The sequence below is a fragment of the Gopherus evgoodei genome, chromosome 1 (genome assembly GCF_007399415.2).
Source record: "Gopherus evgoodei ecotype Sinaloan lineage chromosome 1, rGopEvg1_v1.p, whole genome shotgun sequence".
NCBI classification, from domain to species: Eukaryota; Metazoa; Chordata; order Testudines; family Testudinidae; genus Gopherus; species Gopherus evgoodei.
The window spans coordinates 352394991-352415215 of NC_044322.1; the positions used below are offsets into that span (position 1 = coordinate 352394991).

Sequence of the window (20225 nt, forward strand, 5' to 3'; positions counted from 1 at the left end):
GGGGGGGGGGTTGGATAAGTGTGGGAGTTCCAGGGGGCCTGTCAGGGGGCGGGGGTGTGGCTAGGGCTCAGGGGATGGGGAACAGAGAGAGTTGGATAGGTGTGGGGTCCTGGTGGGCCTGTCGAGGGTGTAGCTAGAGGTCGGGCAGTTAGGGGACAAGGAGCAGGAGGGGTTGGATGGGTCGCAGGTTCTGAGGGGGGCAGTCAGGAGGTGGGAAGTGGGAGGGGGCGGATAGAGGGCGAGGGCCAGGCTGTTGGGGGAGGCACAGCCTTCCCTACCTGGCCCCCCATGCAGTTTTGCAACCCCAGTGTGGCCCTCAGGCCAAAAAGTTTGCCCACCCATGTATTAAAACCATTACACGTCCCTACCTTGTGCATGGCCTCGTTATATATCAACTCTGTGATGTCCCTTGCTGACATTGTGTCACAGTGCATTTATGCATTGCCTCACGTTAATGACATTTGGTAGGACTGGATTGTAACTGGGATGAATTTGACACATTAGTTCAATGGGTGATCAGCACTATACAAGCGCTAACCAGTAACACTATGTTGAAATGTCATGACTTTTCACTGGGAATTATCCTGATGTTTCATTTTCATACAGCACTCGGTCACCATGGTGACAGACACCTTAGAAATATGCGTGGAAGAGAGGTTGGGGTTCAGACACCACCACATAAGGATATATGAGTTTGTTCTGCAAGACAAATAGCAGATACAGCCATATTGGGCCAGCAGCCGGAATGAACTGAGTTTAGTATTGACGATCCTCACCAAATAAAGGCTCAATCAGTGGTTCTCAACCTGTTTACCATTGTGGGCTGTGTATGTCCTGAGCATGTCACATGGGCCACAGCTCTGTGCTGATTGGGCGGCCCACGAGCGGCAGGGTGAGAACCACTGGGCTAGATTATGTAACCTTGCGCAGCCCTTTGAAGTCATGAGTTCTCTCATGTGAGCAAGTGCTGACGAGCTTGAGGAGCAGTTGCACAGGCCAGCCCTAACAATGCTCTTGTGAGTGAGCTAGGGGCAGGTTGGTAGATGGATTCGTCTCTTGTTAAGTGCCATTTAGGGCCAGATCCTCAGCCGGTGTAAAGCAACATAGACCTGTTGAAGTCAGGGGAGCTTTGCCATGCAGCTGCACCAGCTGAGTATCTGGCCATGAAAGCTTGCAGCCAAGACAGCCAGAATCTCTTCCCAATTTGACAGGAAGCGGAGCTGGAGCGCCTGGAGAGGGAATTTGCAATTCAGTCCCAGATCACTGAGGCTGCTCGGCGCTTGGCCAGTGATCCCAATGTCAGCAAAAAGCTGAAGAAACAAAGGAAAACCTCCTACCTTAATGCCCTAAAGAAACTGCAGGAGATCGAAAACTCCATCAATGAGTACCGCATCAAATCTGGAAAGAAGCCAACGCAGAGAGCCTCCCTGATCATAGATGGTAAGTACAGTTCAGGGCCTGGGGCATATTTTTAGGGGCTGAAGTGGGCCTTGAGTGGTGTATAAGCCTTGAATAGAGGCCTTAGCACAGGGAGTGAATTTCACCCACACCGAGCCAGAGCTAGGAACTGAGCCCTGGTGCCCAAAGCCCTGCTCTAACTTGTAGCCCAGTAGTGCCCCTCTCCCTCTAATGGACTCTGAGTCTTTTTTTTGCCCTGTATATTGTTCTATCTCTTCCTTGTCCTGGTTGGAGAGCTGACATGGGACTTGAGTGGTGCCTAGATGATGTGCTGGCTCAGAACACATGGGTAAATTTCAGGCTATGTTTGCTTAAGCAAGGCACTTAACCTGTCTGTGAGTCAATGTACTCACCTGTAAAATGGGTATAGTAATACTTCCTTCAGAAGGATGTTGCTTAATTACTATTAGTAAACCTTGGGCAAGAGGCATCATATAAAATCCAAGTATTATCATCACCATCATCCCATTTGTTTACAAAAGCATAATCCTCAGGACACTTTTTACTGTTTACACCATTTTTAAAAGTAATTTATATTAACCTCCTTCAAAGCCTGAAAATAGCAGAGCTTTTTCTTGCTGATTTTGTCCCTTTCCACATGACAAACAGAAATGTTGCTCTTCCTGTTTATAAACAGAGCTGAAATTGTCACCGCTTCTCTTGCTTCCTTATTTGTAACCCAGCTGTGTTGTGCTGCCCTTAAAGCATTTTTAGTTCCTCTCCGCTCTGTGACAGTCCATATGTCAGAGCAACAAACACCAGGGAGATGTGTACGTCAGAACACTGCTGGCAAAAAGACTGGGTGCTATTTCTTTTGTTGCTTCAGAGGGCACTTGGAAGTATTGTTGAATGTCCTAGAATCAGAGCACCTTGTGTTTGTTTTTCATTGACAACTGAATGTTAACTTCATAAGTGTGGGGGGGGTCAAATCTTGAGCTCTGGAGGGCCTGGTCGTCAACTGGTGAAAATTGGTGTAGCTCCATTACACCCTCTGGGGATCTGGGCTCACAGTTTTGACTCAGTCCTAACATCCACCGAAATCAGTGGGAGTTGAAGGCACTCAGCAACTCCCAGAAGGGAGCTCAGCATGTCAAGGGAGCTGGCCTGGAGTTTTTACTCGGGCTTTGCCCTGAGTTCTGCCTGAGTAAGGACTGAGTAAACTGGCCTATATTAATAAAAATCTTATTGCTTCTTGGTAGTGTGGAGAACAAGGGACGACTGTTTTATGAACTGGGGAAGATTCTGTTGCAATTCAGTGTTAAACCACAGTGATATTAATGGTCTTTTGATTGTTTTTTTTCTTCTCCTCAGAAGGAAACATTGCCAGTGAAGATAGCTCCCTCTCAGATGCCCTTGTTCTTGAGGACGGTATGTTGTCCATCTCAGACCCTAGAAACCTAGCATAGTAAAGGGAAGGATGACTGCATCCCCCTGGAAATGGAGGAAATCCCCTGTATGCCTGTACCCCTGTATGCCAGTGCCATTTCAGAGATGAGGTGGGTGATACCTTTTATTGAACCAACTTCTGTTGGTGAGAGAGACAAGCTTTCAAGCTTACCCAGAGCTTGTCTGTGTATGCTCGGAGGCTCGTCTCTCTCACCAACGGATGTTGGTCCAATAAAAGATATTGCCTCACCCACCATGTCTGTCTAATATCCTGGGACCAAAATGGCTACGCCACCCCTGTCTTTGCCATTTGAGAGCAGATAATTTTAAACAGTAGCGACTTTTCATCAAACCCCCCGAAGGTTTTTTCAATTATATATAAAAAGTACAGAAATAGAAATAAGTACGTAGTCTGTAGGAAAAGGCTCATACATATTGTAACAAATGCACAACCCCTTAAGACCTCCTAGTTTGCAGAATAGGGCATATGACTCACACTAAGGGCCTGATTTTCAGGAGTGTTGCGCATTCATAGCTCCCCCAGAAGAGGGACCATTAGGATGCTCTAGTTTGACCTCCTACGTAACACAGGCTGGAGAAGATCACCCCATGATTCTTATATCAAGTCCAATAACTTGTGTTTGAACTAGAGGAATGTAGCTCAACCTTTCCAGGTTGGTGATTCCTGAGTCAGAGTCCAAAACTATTTGCACCCCCTCTTACATTTTTTACTCTTTTATAGTAAATGTGTCCATGAGAACAGTGCTAAGCCTATTTTATTGGGATATACTTTTCAAGAGGTTGACAGCAAATACTTGACCTTGAAAGGGAAAGGTGTGTGCAGAGTGGGGGGAAGGGAGAATCGGAGAGGGTTGCTGGCACAAACATGAAAGTGCCCGAACTATGGTGCACAGGGGTCTAGAAGAGTTTTATTTTCTTTGCTTTAGATTGAAAAGTTTATTATCCCCCCGATTGCCTTTCATGACCACCACCTTTCCACCATCAGCTGAGAAACACTGAACTAGAGCCTCTACTGGAACACTTCCTAAAATCAGGCCCTAAGTTCATTACCATATAATTCATGCTCAGAAAAATCATCTCTGTCTGCTGCATGGTATCCAAGCGGTAATCTTGGGCATGCTGAGGGAAAGCCACACTGCAGCCTAGTGTCCTTCAAAACCATCAGCTGCTCTCCTTGTTTCTCTTTGCAGAGGATTCTCAGGTTATCAGCACAATATCCCCCTTACAGTCACCTCACAAAGGACTCCCTCCCCGGCCACCCCTACATAACAGACCACCTCCTCCACAGTCATTGGAAGGACTCAGACAAATGCACTACCACCGGAATGATTATGACAAGTCCCCTATCAAGCCCAAGATGTGGAGCGAGTCATCCCTGGATGAACCCTATGAGAAGGTCAAGAAATGCTCCTCACACAGTCATTCCAGGTGAGTCAGGCAGTCAGAGATTGCCAGCTACATAAACATCCTCCTTTTTGTAGAGGCCCATTTGGTATGGTAATGACGGACACTTTCTGGTAACGCTATGTGTGTGTGCGAGAGAGAGAGAGAGACAGAAAGAGAGAGGTTGTCTTTAACCTGAGCCTATATAATGAAAACTCTTCCCAAATCTCATGGCAGAAACATCACTCACTTGAATGATATTTAGCTGTTTTGGTAAATAATCATGCCCTAGAAGATCGTAACAGCTATAGTCACACAAAGTGGTGGTCAGTATCTGATTATTATTTTAAAAGCCAGTTGGAGAGGACAGACAACAGCCTCTCACTGAAACGTCTGCTGAATCTTTGTAACAGCTTGTGCTTGAACTTTCGTTACTATAAAAAACAATTCAGATCAGTTATGTGTGTGGAACTCCATTTGCTTCAGCGGGATGTGTGTAGCTGAGAACTGTATGTGGCCCATAGACTTAAGGTCCTAGGTGTAGAGCGTTTCCGTCTGAAGTCTGAAATGCAGCGTTTGCTTTGCAGCAGTCATAAGCGGTTCCCCAGCACAGGAAGCTGTGCAGAGGCTGGAGGGAGCAGCTCTCTGCAAAATAGCCCCATCAGGAGCCTCCCGCATTGGAATTCCCAGTCCAGCATGCCATCTACACCAGATCTACGGGTACGCAGTCCGCATTATGTCCATTCCACTAGGTAAGTCTTGCTGCTCCCAAAACAACTCGACTCCCTTTGGTTACGCAATAGTATTTTTTGTTTTCACGCTTTAAAGACAAGAGGCCTCATTTCAGGAAGGAAGCGCTCTCTTCGGTGGGGATTCGTTCCTGAATCAGGGCTTGAATCCTCAACTTACTTCACATTAAAAAAACACTAAAATGGACCAAGTCGTTCGGTGACATTGTAACCAAAGGTTCTGACTGTTCATGGGCATTACAACCTCCAAGCCACTCTTTGAAAGTCACAAGGTGTTGATATCAGTGCTCAAGGTTAGGGAATTATCCTTTCCTTTGGAACACGAAAGGTTGGGTAGTGTTAAACCACTGCTACGATGAACTGGGCATGCCGAAAAGGCTGTCTAAAGTGAAACATCTGAGGGACCAAGTAGAGGTGGGTCTGACTGGTCACATGGTATCATTTCTGTTCCTTGAGTGGCTGACTGCAACTTTATGAACTGGGGAAGAGCCCATCCAGCATGAATAAAGGCCACCCAGATTTGGATGTGAATCAGCACCCTTCTGCACGTGCAAATCTGGGCATTTGCATGAAGGACAGTCACACTGTGACTGTCTTGAGCTCTAAAGCCACTCAAGAGACCAGCAAAGCATAGCTGCCTAAAAGAGGTGGTGGTTCTGAGGTGGGAGCAGAAAAACATTCCTTCCCTGTGGGATGGTGCTGCATGAGCTGGCCTTGACTACCCAGTGTCACTGTGAACGTGAGGAAAGGCCTGCAACGCGTTTGTAAGCTACCTAAGTGCAAAGGAAGTGCACCTCACTTTGGGGCTGCACTTTGTGGGTCGTTGGCCCCCCCACATTGCAAAGCAGTGGGGAGGGGGCATGGAATCCCAAAAACAGAAACCATAGGAAAGGTTTGCACAGATCCACCGCACTCTGTGTTCCCTGACGCTATGTTGGTGAAACTCACCCGTGGGCAGTGTCCTCTGCACCACTTATGCAGGGATGGTGGGGATTGCCCAGGGAGGTGGCTAGTGGGGCAACCATGCTGGGAGGCTTCTGTCTCTCCCCTCACCCCCCCATGTGCTGCAGAAAGAGGGTGCCAGGCAGGCTCCAAATAGACTGGGGAGGAGCCAGAGGATCTCAGTATTTGGACCTAGTGGCCCCAAATCCACACACAGGGAATGTGGAGGGGGAGTTGGCTGCTTTTTCAACCCACCGCAATCAGGGGCTGCAGCCCTGCAGCCCCACAAGCTGCCTGTGGAGTCCAACCCCATAACTCTACTTAGTTCCCCTCCATAAAACCCACTTGCTCTGGCTTGGGCAGGGAGGTGGGAAGTTCACCTCAGATGGGTACATCTGCCTCAATTCCTGCACTAACATACCTGCATGGTATGCCCCGTATCCTGCCTGGGGCTGGTGGAGCTAGGGGGGAGTTGTATTTGCACTGATTGGCGGATGCTGTTTTGGCTTTAAATGCTAGAAAAAGACCCCACGTGTTTTGTTAACCAAGCAGACTCAAAACCTGTCTTCCTGACACCTGCAGGTCAGTAGACATCAGCCCAACCAGACTGCACAGCTTAGCTCAGCACTTTAGACACAGAAGCTCCAGCTTAGAGTCACAAGGCAAGCTCCTTGGGTCAGAGAATGAGACGGGGAGCCCCGATTTCTACACCCCAAGGACTCGTAGCAGTAATGGCTCTGACCCCATGGACGACTGCTCTTCGTGCACCAGCCATTCCAGCTCTGAGCACTACTACCCTGCTCAGATGAACCCCAACTACTCCACCCTGGCCGAGGATTCTCCCTCAAAAGCCAGAGAGCGGCAGAGGCAAAGGCACAAATCTGCGGGAAACCTGGTCTCTTCTAATTCAGGGAGCATGCCCAACCTGGCAGCAAGGAACGGAACCGGGCACCCGGGGGTCTATCTGCACAGCCAGAGCCAGCCTTCCTCTCAGTACAGGATCAAAGAGTACCCCCTGTACATCGAAGGCAGCTCCACGCCCGTGGTGGTGCGCAGCCTGGAGAATGACCAGGAGGGACACTACAGCGTGAAAGCACAATTTAAAACCTCCAACTCCTACACGGCAGGGGGGATGTTTAAAGAGAACTGGCATGGGGACGAAGTGGACTCAATCAGACTGACCCCCTCCCGTTCTCAGATCATAAGGACTCCATCTCTGGGCAGAGAAGGCCATGAGAAGGGCTCAAGCAGGACCGCAGTGTCAGATGAACTCCGGCTGTGGTACCAGCGGTCCACAGCCTCCCACAAGGAGCACAGCCGCCTGTCGCACACGAGCTCCACCTCCTCGGACAGCAGCTCCCAATACAGCACATCTTCTCAAAGCACCTTTGTGGCACACAGCAGGGTAACGAGGATGCCTCAAATGTGTAAAGCAACATCAGGTGAGAGCCGGCCCCAGGGGAAGCAGATCCAAGTTTGTTCTTAGCTGTCTAATGCCTGCATTGCGCTTTGGTAATTTATGAATGAGACCAGACCAGCCTGTGTCCCCTGTCCTTTTGTGAACATAGCACAATCCAAAGCATAGGCATGTAGGATGATGGGATTAGCGCTGAGTGAACTTACTTTATCGGAGAGTGTCATCAGCTGAGGGTTTGTCCCCTAGAGCTCATCCATCATGAATGACTTCTTCAGAGAGCTAGGAGAAAGATCCCCAGAGCCTGAGCCAAAGCCTCCAGAAATCTATGGGAATGTTTCCATTGACTTCAGTAGGCTTGGATCAGGCCTTTAGAGTGGTAACAGTGAAAAAGCCCATTTGTGGGGGCTGATCCTAAGTATCACGTTAGGTTTATCGCTGTGGGCAGGGTCCGTTAAAGTGAGCAATGAGGAAGAACGTAGCAAAACTCAAGAGAAGTTGATTTTTCCCAATAAATACATAGAAGAATAAGGCATTTAATCATTGTTCCATTAGGAACATAAGACTATCTGATATGACAAAAAAAAGCAAAGTTCCTTAAAATAAAGAGCAAGTGGCCACACTAAAAAAGACTTGGGGAGTGGTTGAAGGCTGAGATCCTCGATTCATACAATACCTTCAGTACAACTACTAGAGGTGCTTGCTTGTAATCTTGTAAGCTCTATAAAGTAGGGCCATATCTTTGTACAGAACTTAACACAGTGGTGCCCCATCCTGTTTGGGCCTCTGGCCTTTCCCCTAATTTTCATATTAAATAATAGCAGGACCTTGCAGCAGTTCATAAATTGCAGAGATTGTGCTACATTTCCCTGAAATGAGATGAACTAGTTTAAGATTCAATACCTATTTGCCATCAGTCTCTGTCTTGAATAAGGCAGGGCAAGCTAAACTAACCTGAGGCTTTGCCAAAAAACCTGAATCTAACCCCCGTGAGAGTGAGGGAGTGAAGGCTGATTGATTGACAGCTTCTATTGACAGAACTGCTACAGCCTGGGCAGCATCTTGACAAGCTTCCCTCATTTCACTCCTACCCATGTGCCTCAACCTTGCCCTGAGGACTCCTCTAAAGATCCCATTTCTGAGGCCTGCTCTGCCCTGGGAGCCTCTGTTGAGATTGCCAGCCAGGATGCCAATTGATAGTGGTGATGCTTGTAAAATGTTGCTATGTACCTATTGAGAGCTGAACTGAGCCACAGGGACTACTGAACAGCCATCAGCTGAGAATGTTCATTCACCAGAGACCCTAGACTGGATTTGTCTGAGCCGAAGATTTAATGGTGAAAGGCTTTACAGTACATTACCACTCACCTGAACCACCCCAGTCCTCTTTGCTCTGCAAACTTTCTTTTATCCCTTTTTTGACGGGAAGTTCAGGGACCTTTTGGCATTTCTATTCCAAACAGAAGCAGGAAGTACCTAAAATTTAATTAACATGCTTATTCTCCTGAGCTGTAGAGGCTCATTTTGGAAATCCTATCATTTCATATAGTTGGGGCATCTAAGAGTATGTCTACACTACCCGCTGATCCAGCGGGTAGTGATCGATCTATCAGGGATCAATGTATCGCGTCTCATCTAGACGCGATACATCAATCCCCGAACGTGCTCCCCGTCGACTCCGGAACTCCACCAGGGCGAGAGGCGGAAGCGGAGTCGACGGGGGAGCAGTGGCCGTCGATCCCACACCGCGAGGATGCGAAGTAAGTCAATCTAAGCTGATCTAAGATACGTCAACTTCAGCTACGCTATTCTCGTAGCTGAAGTTGAGTATCTTAGATCAATTCCCGCCCCCCCCAGTGTAGACCAGGCCTAAGAAAGAAAATGCTAGTACAGACGCTCCCCAACTTATGCAAGCATTCTGTTCCAGAACACCTTGCATAACACTAATTTTGTGTAAGTCGGAAACGTATACTCGACCATTACGCAAAAAAAAAACAACAAAACCTTTTTCCATAAGTGCAAACCAGGTGTGCATAACCTGGGGGGCGTCTGTAGTGAAACCAAAAATCTTGTCTCTTTGTTAGTTGCCCCAGCTGTAGATCATTTTCATTTACCATGCCAGTATGGACCTAGTCATGTTCTAAAAGCCAGTCCCCATTGTGATGATGGGATAGTAGTGGCCCATGGGGCCTTCACTTGTAAGGAACAGATTAGACTTTGCATCTGTCTTCTTTTTGAGTGTTATTTAACCGCAGGTAAGGAATTTAACAGCTTGTGGGAGAGTGTTAGTTGGAAGCATCAATCATTTGACGGATCAGCCATGGCTCTAAAATGTCTATCGGACCCACAGTGTCCTTCAAAGATGACTATGCTCCTGAGCATCTCAGATTTGAAGAGGTCACTGTTCCAGGGATCTGTGCATTGGGATAGAATGACCAAAAGAGGGGTTTCTCAGATAGATCCTTAAAGCAGAAATGTCTTGTAAAACCGCTACTGCTACATTACTGTGTTTGTCTCATTTTTGTAAATGCTGTCATTAACATAAAATTAACAAAGATCAGCCCACTTTTGTCTCATGCTGATAAGTTCACGGTAGCCACATTTAAATGAATCTTACTACTACTGCATGGCCAAAAACCTCTTTGAGCGTTGAAATCTGTGGAGTTGTTCTTTGTTCAGCAAGTGGTATATATGCCTGGAAGCTCCCAGCTAGCAGCCTGACGGCTACTAGCATAGAACTCACTCCTCCTATGGTCCCTGAGCTGCCTGTGAAGCCTTTAAAATGAGACAACAAAGATGCAAGGCTGGCTTTGCTCCTTCATTTTGGCTCATGTGGAGAGACAGGTGCCCAGCCACTGCTATGGCATAAGAGTGCTGTGGGTTCAAATGGCAATAAAACATTGATTTGTTTTCATGTTTTGAGAGACTGGGTATTTCCCACTCTTGGTTGCAGGGAGTTTGGTAGATGAGGAAGGATCTTCAGCCCACATAATCACACACAGTCGGGGGCTGGATGGGATAAAATGTTCCCCGTGCATCTGAACACAGAGCCAGGCATGTGTGCGTGCAGCAGACGCAGTCAGGAGTCTGCTGGCTGGCCATTCGCATAGCAGCTGTGCTGCTCAGAGAGTACGTGCCAAATGGGATGTTCCAACTCCTGGGTTGTTGCCGTTTCTTCTCTGATGAGCTGACAGTGCTGGAATTCCTTAACCCTGTTCTCCTTGTCTAACTGGTTATTTTTTCCCTCACTTTTAGCTGCCTTACCTCACAGCCAGAGGAGTTCAACACCATCTAGTGAACTAGCAGCTACACCACCAAGCAGTCCCCACCACATCGTAGCATGGCAGACTGGGTGAGTCTCGGGAGGCAGAGTCAGAGGATTAGTATTCCTTGGTCTTCCACAGTTTTCTCTAACCACTCCAAAACCACCGTCCTGGATGCTGAAGCAGGTTCTAGGCTTCAGCATGCCAGAGTTGCCTTAAAGTATGAAATGTAGATTTGATTTCATCTTTAGGTAGATGATCGCAATCGTTTAGGCACTTGAAGCGGAAAACAAGTTCTAGTACGGTGCCTTGCTATACAGTGCAAGGAGAAGACACTGGTGAAAGAGGATAGGTCTGGGCACAGGAACACTCTCAGGTATTCAGTGGCCTAATCTAGTCAGAACATTTTCAGATATTTGCTCACCATTGGTCTAGCATTAGTGCAGTTCTTGCAATGGGGAAACCCCTAATTTAGACTCAACATTTGCATCAGTCTGTCATTCGCATACAATCTGCTACCAGTGCTAGCACCAGCGTCCGAGCAGTGGTGGGAGAATGTCAGCAAAAGCTGTGTAGACACCACCTGTGTTCCCCATGCTGTTTGGAGCACTAACGTTGAATTTTCTTTGTGAATGCCATTGTGGTTGTCCAAGTTCTCTCAGGCCTCAATGGAATCTTGCAGTATAAACGTGAGACGCTAGTCTATGGTACCTCTTGCACCACATCCGAAAGGTTGCTCAGAGGCACATGTTTCAAGGATCAGAAAAGAAGCTTCCCCAAGGGCACTGATTCTCCAGAGTTTTCGTTCTGCTGCCAACGTTGTAAGCTAGGTGAAACGGGCCCTTTCCTGGATCTACACAGCACCCATATCCCAGTGCTTGATTCTCAGAATGTTGTGTTCTGTTAAGCCACCAGGAGAGGCTTCAGGGAACACAGTTTGAGAACTGCTGCCCTAGGGTTGCAGAGACCTTGAGCCATTTGTAATGGTCCTCTAGGAGCAGTGAACTAAGATGTGGTGGGCTTATTCCACGGTCATTGCAGAGGAAAAATACTGGTGGGTCTTGAATTTCTTACTCTAGTCTACCTCAGTATCACTCTCTTGTACCCAAATATTTGATTTTACAAGAGTAAAAAACATTTTTTTTTAATCAACAGTCACTATGCTTGTAGATGCTCCAGTATAAACAAAGTATCAGAGAGGTAGCCATGTTAGTCTGGATCTGTAAAAAGCAACAAAGAGTCCTGTGGCATCATATAGACTAACAGAAGTACTGGAGCATAAGCTTTCATTGGTGAATACCCACTTCATCAAACGCATGTGGTGGAAATTTCCAGGGGCAGGTATAAATATGCAGGCAAGAATTATACCTGCCTCTGGAAATTTCCACCACATGCGTCTAACGAAGTGGGTATTCACCCACAAAAACTTATGCTCCAGTACTTATGTTAGTTTATAAGGTGCCACAGGACTCTTTGTCGCTAGTATAAACAAAGATGTCCACACCTGCCGTTTGGTTTTATGGCAACAATAACCCAGAAGACATTGAGTAAGAGAAAATTGAGCTTTAAAACAAAGATGGGGGATAAAAACTGAACCTCAGATCCTTAAACAAGTTTGTCTGCATTTCAGCATGCTCTAATTCAAATTCTTGGCCCCCAAACCCATACTAACAGTTGTAGGTTTGGGACCAGTCCAAAACTGGAGTGAGTGTTTTTATTGGTTCCAGTTCAGAGGCAGCCAAAGTATTGCAAGACTCCAAAATGGCAGAAATGAACAGCTGAGATTTGCCCCATTCAAGGTATGGATCTGAGCCCAAGCCGTAGCCTTGATTCTGCCTCAGCCCCGATTGTAATCATCTTCCTCAGCACATCCCTATCCTGAATACAGGTAATCTGATCTGAAACCAGTTGAAAAGTCCCCTAGTTTTTCTCTCCATCTTCTATGCACCAGAACTTCTCCTCCCAGTTTCACGCAAAAAAAAAACAGGCCAGATCCTCAGCTGGTGAAAACGGAGCTATGGAGATTTACATAGTCTGAGGATCTGGACCAACATCCTATGCAAAAAGGAATCAAACAGATTAATCCATTATTGGTTTCATGCCTGAGTAAAATGACAAAACCATTAGGAAAACAAAATTTAAAATTTGTTACCAGGTGCAGAATGCAGACTTGGTCATCACAGCAACACACTTTGATATTTCCCAGCATGAATCAAAGGTTTGAAATTCTGCCTGACATGTCTTCTTATGTCACTAACTCTTTTGTCTTAAGGCGACTCATCTACTTGTTTTCCCACTGTATTAATAAGCTCTTAACAATGTGTGTCACTTCTTTTCTTTAACATTTCCTCTTTACTGTTTCCTCCCTTGGCGCTCTCCTTTGTTCAGAGAAGCAACAGACAACTCACCCACTATGGATGAGTCTCAGTCTCCAACTCACCAAAGTACTGATGAATAGAGGTATAGTAAGGGAATGTTTTGTTCTTTCATCCTTCTTCCCTGTAATGTGTGCTCTGCAAATGATTTTTGACATCCCAGTATCCATAAGGAGCGGACGTTTGGGTTGTGTGGGCGTTTGGATAGTGACAGCAAGGCTTTGCTCAGCTCCTGGAAGAGCACGTTGGAAGCATTTGCAAGCCTCGGCATCTGTGGGTGGCCCTTTCAGCAAGACTGTAGCTCTTAGTTTTCCCCTATGAAGGAAGGCTTCATGCCAGCTGGGATGGGAATGCAAGTGGATAAGCACAGCTAGCCAAGGGTAGCAAGGGAAACCCCTTTGCTTGAGTCATTTCAGAGCAGTCTGGACAAAGTACTGGGGGATGTTTCTGTGGAGATGAAGGGTGGCTTAAGTCTCAGGCGACCTGGGTTCAATTCCTGTCTCAGCCACAGGCTTCCTATGCAGTCTTAGGCCAGTCATTGTAATCTGCCCTGTGCTTCCATTCCTCATACATAAAATTGGGATAATTCTGCCCTAGCTCACAGGAGTGCTATGAAGATAAAATCTAAAAGGTTTTAGAACAAACAGATAAATTAAACAGGAATAAGTCATGAGAACCAGATGGTATTCAGGCCAGCGGTTTGAGCATTGGCCTACTAAACCCAGGGTTGTGAGTTCAATCCTTGAAGGGGCATTATAGGGATCTGGGCAAAAATCTGTCTGGGGATTAGTCCTGCTTTGAGCAGGTGGTTGGACTAGATGAGGTCCCTTCCAATCCTGATATTTTATGAAATGTGAAATTGCAGAACTACTAACTGTGGTATGTAACCTATCATTTAAATCAGCCTCTGTACCAGATGATTGGAGGATAGCTAATGTGACACCAATTTTTAAAAAAGGCTCCAGAGGTGATCCCGGCAATTACAGGCCTGTAAGCCTAACTTCAGTGCCAGGCAAACTGGTTGAAACTATAGTAAAGAACCGAATTATCAGACACATAGGCCAACGTGATTTGTTGGGGAAGAGTCACCATGGTTTTTGTAAAGGGAAATCATGCCACACCAATCTACTAGAATTCTTTGAGGGGGTCCATAGGCATGTGGACAGGGGGAATCCAGTGGATACAGTGTACTTAGATTTTCAGAAAGCCTTTGACAAGGTCCCTCACCAAAGGCTCTTAAACGAAGTAAGTTGTCATGGGATAAGCTCTCATGGACTGGTTAACCATTAAAAGATAGGAAACAAAGGGTAGGCATAAATGGTCAGTTTTCAGAATGCAGAGAAATAAATAGTGGTGCCCCCAGGGGTCTGTACTGGGACCAGTACTGTTCAACATTGTCATAAATTATCTTGAAAAGGAGGTAAACAGTGAGGTGGCAAAATTTGAAGATGATACAAAACTACTAAAGATAGTTAAGACCCAGGCAGACTGCGAAGCACTACAAAAGGATCTCTCAAAACTGGGTAAATGGGCAGCAAAATGACAAGATGAAATTCAGTGTTGATAAATGCAAAGTAATGCACATTGGAAAACATAATCCCAACTATAAAAATATAAAATCATGTGGTCTAAATTACCACTGAAGAAAGAGATCTTGGAGTCATTGTGGACAGTTCTCAGAAAATATCCACTCAATGTGCAGTGGCAGTCAAAAAAGCTGACAGAATGTTGGGAATCATTAAGAAAAGTATAGATAATAAGACAGAAAATATATTGCCTCTATATAAATCCATGGTACGCCCACATTTTGAATACTGTGTGCAGATGTGGTTATCCGATCTCAAAAAAGATATATTGGATTTGGAAAAGGTTCAGAAAAGGGCAGCAAAAATGTTTAGGGGTTTGGAACAGCTTCCATATGAGGAGAGATTAATAAAACTGGGACTTTTCGGCTTGGAAAAAAGATGACTCAGGGGGATTTGATAGAGATCTATAAAATCATGACGGTGTGGAGAAAGTAAATAAGGAAGGGTTATTTACTCCTTTTCATAACACAAGAACTAGGGGTTACCAAATGAAATTAATAGGCAGCAGGTTTAAAACAAACAAAAGGAAGTATTTCTTCACACAATGCAGTGTCAACCTGTGGAACTCTTTGCCAGAGGGTGTTGTGAAGGCCAAGACTAACAGGGTTCAAAAAAGAACTAGGTAAGTTCATAGACTCATAGACTCATAGGTCAGAAGGGACCAATATGATCATCTAGTCTGACCTCCTGCACAAGGCAGGCCACAGAACCCCACCCATCCAATTTTATAACAACCCCTAACCCAGGACCGAGTTATTGAAATCCTCAAAATTGGTTTGAAGACCTCAAGCTGCAGAGAATCCACCAGCAAGCGACCCGTGCCCCACGCTGCAGGGGAAGGCGAAAAACCTCCAGGGCCCCTGCCAATCCGCCCTGGAGGAAAATTCCTTCCCGACCCCAAATATGGCGATAGCTAAACCCTGAGCATGTGGGCAAGACTCACCAGCCAGCACCCAAGAAGGAATTCTCTGCAGTAACTCAGTTCCCGTCCCATCCAACATCTCCCCGCAGACCATTGAGCAGACCTATCTGGTGGTAATCCAAGATCAATTGCCCAAATTAATGATCCTATCATAATATCCCCTCCATATACTTATCAAGCCTTGTCTTAAAGCCAGAAAAGTCTTTTGCCCCTACTACTTCCCTCGGAAGGCTGTTCCAGAACTTCACTCCCCTAATGGTTAGAAACCTTCGTCTAATTTCAAGTCTAAACTTCCTAATATCCAATTTATACCCATTCGTCCTCGTGCCTACATTAGTACTAAACTTAAATAATTCCTCTCCCTCCCTAACGTTAACCCCCCTGATATATTTATATAGAGCAAGCATATCCCCCCGCAGCCTTCTTTTGGCCAGGCTAAACAAACCAAGCTCTTTGAGTCTCCTTTCATAAGGCAGTTTTTCCATTCCTCGGATCATCCTTGTAGCCCGTCTCTGAACCTGTTCCAGTTTGAATTCATCCTTCTTGAACATGGGACACCAGAACTGCACACAGTATTCCAGATGGGGTCTCACCAATGCCTTATATAACGGTACTAACACCTCCTTATCCTTGCAGGAAATACCCCGCCTGATGCATCCCAAAATCGCATTTGCTTTTTTAACAGCCGTATCACATTGGCGACTCATAGTCATCCTGCTATCAACCAGTACCTCAAGGTCCTTCTCCTCCTCCGTCGCTTCCAACTGATGCGCCCCCAACGTATATCCAAAATTCTTATTATTAATTCCTAGGTCCAACAATGGCTATTAGCCAGGACGGGCAGGGATGGTGTCCCTAGCCTCTCTTTGCCAGAAGCTGGGAATGGGCAACAGGGGACTTAGCAAGGCAATGAACTATTTATGCCATCAGTACACCAGCAACAGTTTCTTTGTCCGCTGTAGACATGCCCCAAATATAAAGTATTCACTAACTGAACAGAAACACACTATGAAGCTTTTGAAAGTCAGTGTGACAGGGCAACCCCTGTGTGTCACCATGAGACCTTTACATTGTGAGGTGGTGGTGGCATTATGTCAGCATGTTGTGATGCGTCATCCATCAACTGTGTAACATCACAACACCAAGATGCCACAGCATCATGCTTCATCAGAACCTCCTTCAGTCACCAAAAAGCCATTGTCATCACACAACAACGTTAATGTCTTTAATCCTACATGCTAGCATGAGTCTCTTGTTCATGACGTCACTGATGGAAAAAAGCCATCAGGAGGTCTGGTCACTAGTTTCCTGGCCTGTCCTGTTCAAATGATTTCCAAGGTCCACTTGTCCTAGTCAGAGATTCAGCCCTGACAAAGGTTTTCACATTTCGCTAGCTATGCTTGAGAGGTGCTGAGATGACAGCACAGGTCCTTCCACTCCCCTTCAAGTCAGTTACTTAAAAGAAGTAAGGTTTTATTCCCCCATCTCAGTGGCCAAGCACACAGTCCTCCAACTCTGGCCCCTAGGCAGAGGGGAGAAAAGCACCCTACAGAGAATCACTCCAAGGGAAAACCCTTCTATTTATGAGGGATGAGAAGTCAGTGGCTGCTGCTAGAATGTGAGAGAGAACCAGAGCACATATAAAGTTGCATGCGTATATACGGCTGAACAAATATACCCACACTTCATGCTCTGGTAGAGAGGGTTCTTCCTCTAGCCACTCATCCACCATCTCATTTAGGGATGAATGCATGTAGAAACAAGTATTGGTGCATGTACTTTTGCACTAGACATGACACCCATCTTTTCAGCCATCAGTCGTATCAAAAGCGCCCATGAGACCAGGTGCTACTGACTAGAGGCTTCACTTGACCTCTGAATGGGGACAATGAGACAGATATACAATTCTGTGAATTCCTTTGTGAGGAAGGGCCAGGAAATGTCATTTGAACTCAGTTTTGTCCAGAGAAATTAGCCTAACCCAAGCTGGCATGGAGAGATCTGAGCGAGAACTGTTCACCCAGTATTGCTTCCGCAGAGGTGAGCTGTTCTGGAGAGGACTACTGGGTGGCTCCTTCTTGCTGAATCGGCCCCAGTTGCCAGCTCCATGATTGTCTGGAGAACCAACCCAAAGTGCCAATGAACATGCCGTATTTTCTTTCCTTTCCCGTTCTTGTTACGTGGTGTGTCTGTGGTTGAATTTTTGCATGAACTCTTGCGTCAGCATTCATTCTAATGGCAGTCTCCTTTCTTCTGTAGGAGCTACAATGATAGCTGTTTCCTGGATTCTCCGCTCTATCCAGAACTAGCAGATGTCCAGTGGTATGGACAGGAAAAAGCCAAGCCTGGGACTCTAGTGTGAACCCCTGACCTCAATCCGATCACATCAATGCCATTCTGAGATCACCTCACTGCCTCTCATTTGCCTTACCCAGATGCACTGTCTCCCGGCACCAGCTTCAACGCTAAGCACTTTTCTCGAAATGCGATTCAAGATGTCATTACAGATACTAGCCCCAGGCTGCATCCGCAACCACCAACGGATAGCAGTGTTTCAGACCAGGTTGCCACGGACTGACATACAACTCCTATAGCCCAAAGGGCCGGGGGTGCGGACAGTATGAATAACTATGTTAGCAGCCAGGTGGCAGCGGGGTTTTTTCTTTGAAAGCCTTTCAAGGTATAAATACAATCTTATAGGTCTACATGGGAAAATAGTAAGATTTCTACAACTTGCAGTCTGATGCCAACAGAACATTAGTTAAGGGGGCAAGAAACAGCAATTGTGAAATATATTCCTTACTCCTGAAGTATTTATTTGGAGTAAAGAAAAGCTCCTCTTGCTTCAGAAATGTGCCAGAATATCGCAATCAGTTCAGTGCTGCCAAGATCACAGAATGACTACGAGACGAGAGCACGGGCAGCATCTCTGTAAGTGTGCCCATTTCCAGAGATGACAGTCTACACTTTGGAAACTGTTTTTACTTCCTTCCTCACTTTAAGCCCTTCCAAAAAATAAAACAACCACCACCAAAACCCATCGGGATGAAGACGCACCAGAGCTCTGGGCTGGGATCGTAAAATCAGTCTTGAAAAGCTGCTGTTTAAACTGGACAGACACAAAGGTTTACAAGCGTATGATCTAAAGCAGAGGCAAGTGCTGCTACTTTTAGCATCTGTGCCTGGCACAGGCTAACCACCAATACATGCAGTTTTTGTTTGAGGTTTTTCGTAACGCTTATGATAAATTAAGGTGAAAATTGCCAAAAGCCGTTCTATGAATAGAAATAACCAATAAAGGATATCTTATTTATGCACAAAGTGTTTAACATGAAATCAAAGGAAAGCACATTACGAGCTAATCGACGTGATCAAGCCACATTAGCATAACGGTTCCAATTATTATGCTTTTGGTAAGTGCCAGTGTAGCAAAGGGCTCATCACCAAACTATTGGTATCCAAGGGACCCCACGATGTTATAAAGCGGAAGGGTTCAGTAGGGTTCTCTACGAACCAGCAGACTAGGCAAATTTTCAGATTGCAAGAAAGAACCATAATGAATAAAAGCTAATTAATTAGTAACCTTGATGCACTTGACACAGACTCTCATTGTCTACGGATACCAAAAGGAAGCCTAGGAGAGAGTCGTGACCAGGAGCTGCAAGTTTACATGTACTTGGGAGCAATGCTTTACACATGTCAAGCCATCAAACTGCAAAAGGCCTCAAAGACACTTTTGTACTGAACTAGTGCACAAGCTTGGTAGGGGTTGAAGCTGGCACGTCTCGTCTTCGCTACGATGCTACGCTGTTTTTATTGCCACTAGATGGGGTGGGGTTCTCACCCCATTTGTGCATGCAGATGACGATTTCCTATGGGAAAGGCAATTAAAGAAATGGCTGGAGGGGCTTACTTTGTGAAAAGCAGAAACTGAGGTTAGCTTTAGTTTAAAGAAATCAAGTGTGCTTGCGTGCGTGCGTGTTTGTGTGTTCAAAGAATAATGCTAGTCTACCAGACAAGGAGGGCAGGAAATTGAAAACTAAACTTGAGGGCTGCCACACCTTTTTCTTGTAATAATATCATTGGGAAACTTTTTTACCAGAAGCTTTCAAGAGCACAGATTGGAGGAGGCTTGGAAAGAGTAGGAGTAGGGGGAGTGTTTAAAAATGAATGTTAGCAGTTACTGTGCTTTTTCCTATATTGTTTATACATGTATTGACTTGTTTTAATATTCTGCACTTACCTGCTACCCTGCAGTCTCCCTATACTCCTGTGAGGCACTGTAGGAGCTGTAGCTGGGGGGCAAGTGAGGCCCGGGGCGGTTATCTGACTTGCCGAAGAGCATGTAGGAAGAAATAGAACTCAGCTCTGACTTCTGTGCCATTAGTTATAAAAATCACCTCTCCACAGAGCTGGCAAATTTTTGCACTGGCAGGAAATTTAAATTTAAAACACTAAAGCCTCTGTTTGCCAAAAGCTGGGAATGGGCGAGAGGGGATGGATCACTTGAGGTTACCTGTTCTGTTCATTCCCTCTGGAGTACCTGGCATTGGCCACTGTTGGAAGACAGGATACTGAGCTAGATGGACCTTTGGTCTGACCCAGTACAGTCGTTCTTATGTACTAATCATTCCAAACTAATGTCTGTGGAAGTCAAGAATCATTAGATATGTAGAAATAAAAAACATAGTTGACAATGATCATCTATCTTGCTAACTAAGCACTA

The 20225-nt window shown here is 45.8% G+C and overlaps 1 protein-coding gene across 6 annotated transcripts in view; it reads left to right on the forward strand.

Annotated features, from left to right (window-relative positions):
- Window positions 1–19993, forward strand: part of FRMD4A (FERM domain containing 4A) — a 410751-nt gene extending 390758 nt beyond the window's left edge. For 5 of the 6 annotated variants that reach the window (XM_030565719.1, XM_030565643.1, XM_030565594.1 and 2 more), the window contains exons 17-23: window positions 1212–1440; window positions 2770–2826; window positions 4056–4293; window positions 4836–5000; window positions 6522–7381; window positions 10609–10705; window positions 17759–19993. In XM_030565719.1, coding sequence (XP_030421579.1) covers window positions 1212–1440; window positions 2770–2826; window positions 4056–4293; window positions 4836–5000; window positions 6522–7381; window positions 10609–10705; window positions 17759–17861 — 1749 coding nt within the window. In that variant the 3' untranslated portion in view covers window positions 17862–19993. Of the gene's footprint in view, window positions 1–1211; window positions 1441–2769; window positions 2827–4055; window positions 4294–4835; window positions 5001–6521; window positions 7382–10608; window positions 10706–13004; window positions 13077–17758 lie in introns of all 6 variants that reach the window. The other variant, XM_030565892.1, reaches the window with a different exon arrangement.
- The last annotated feature ends 232 nt before the right edge of the window (window positions 19994–20225 follow it).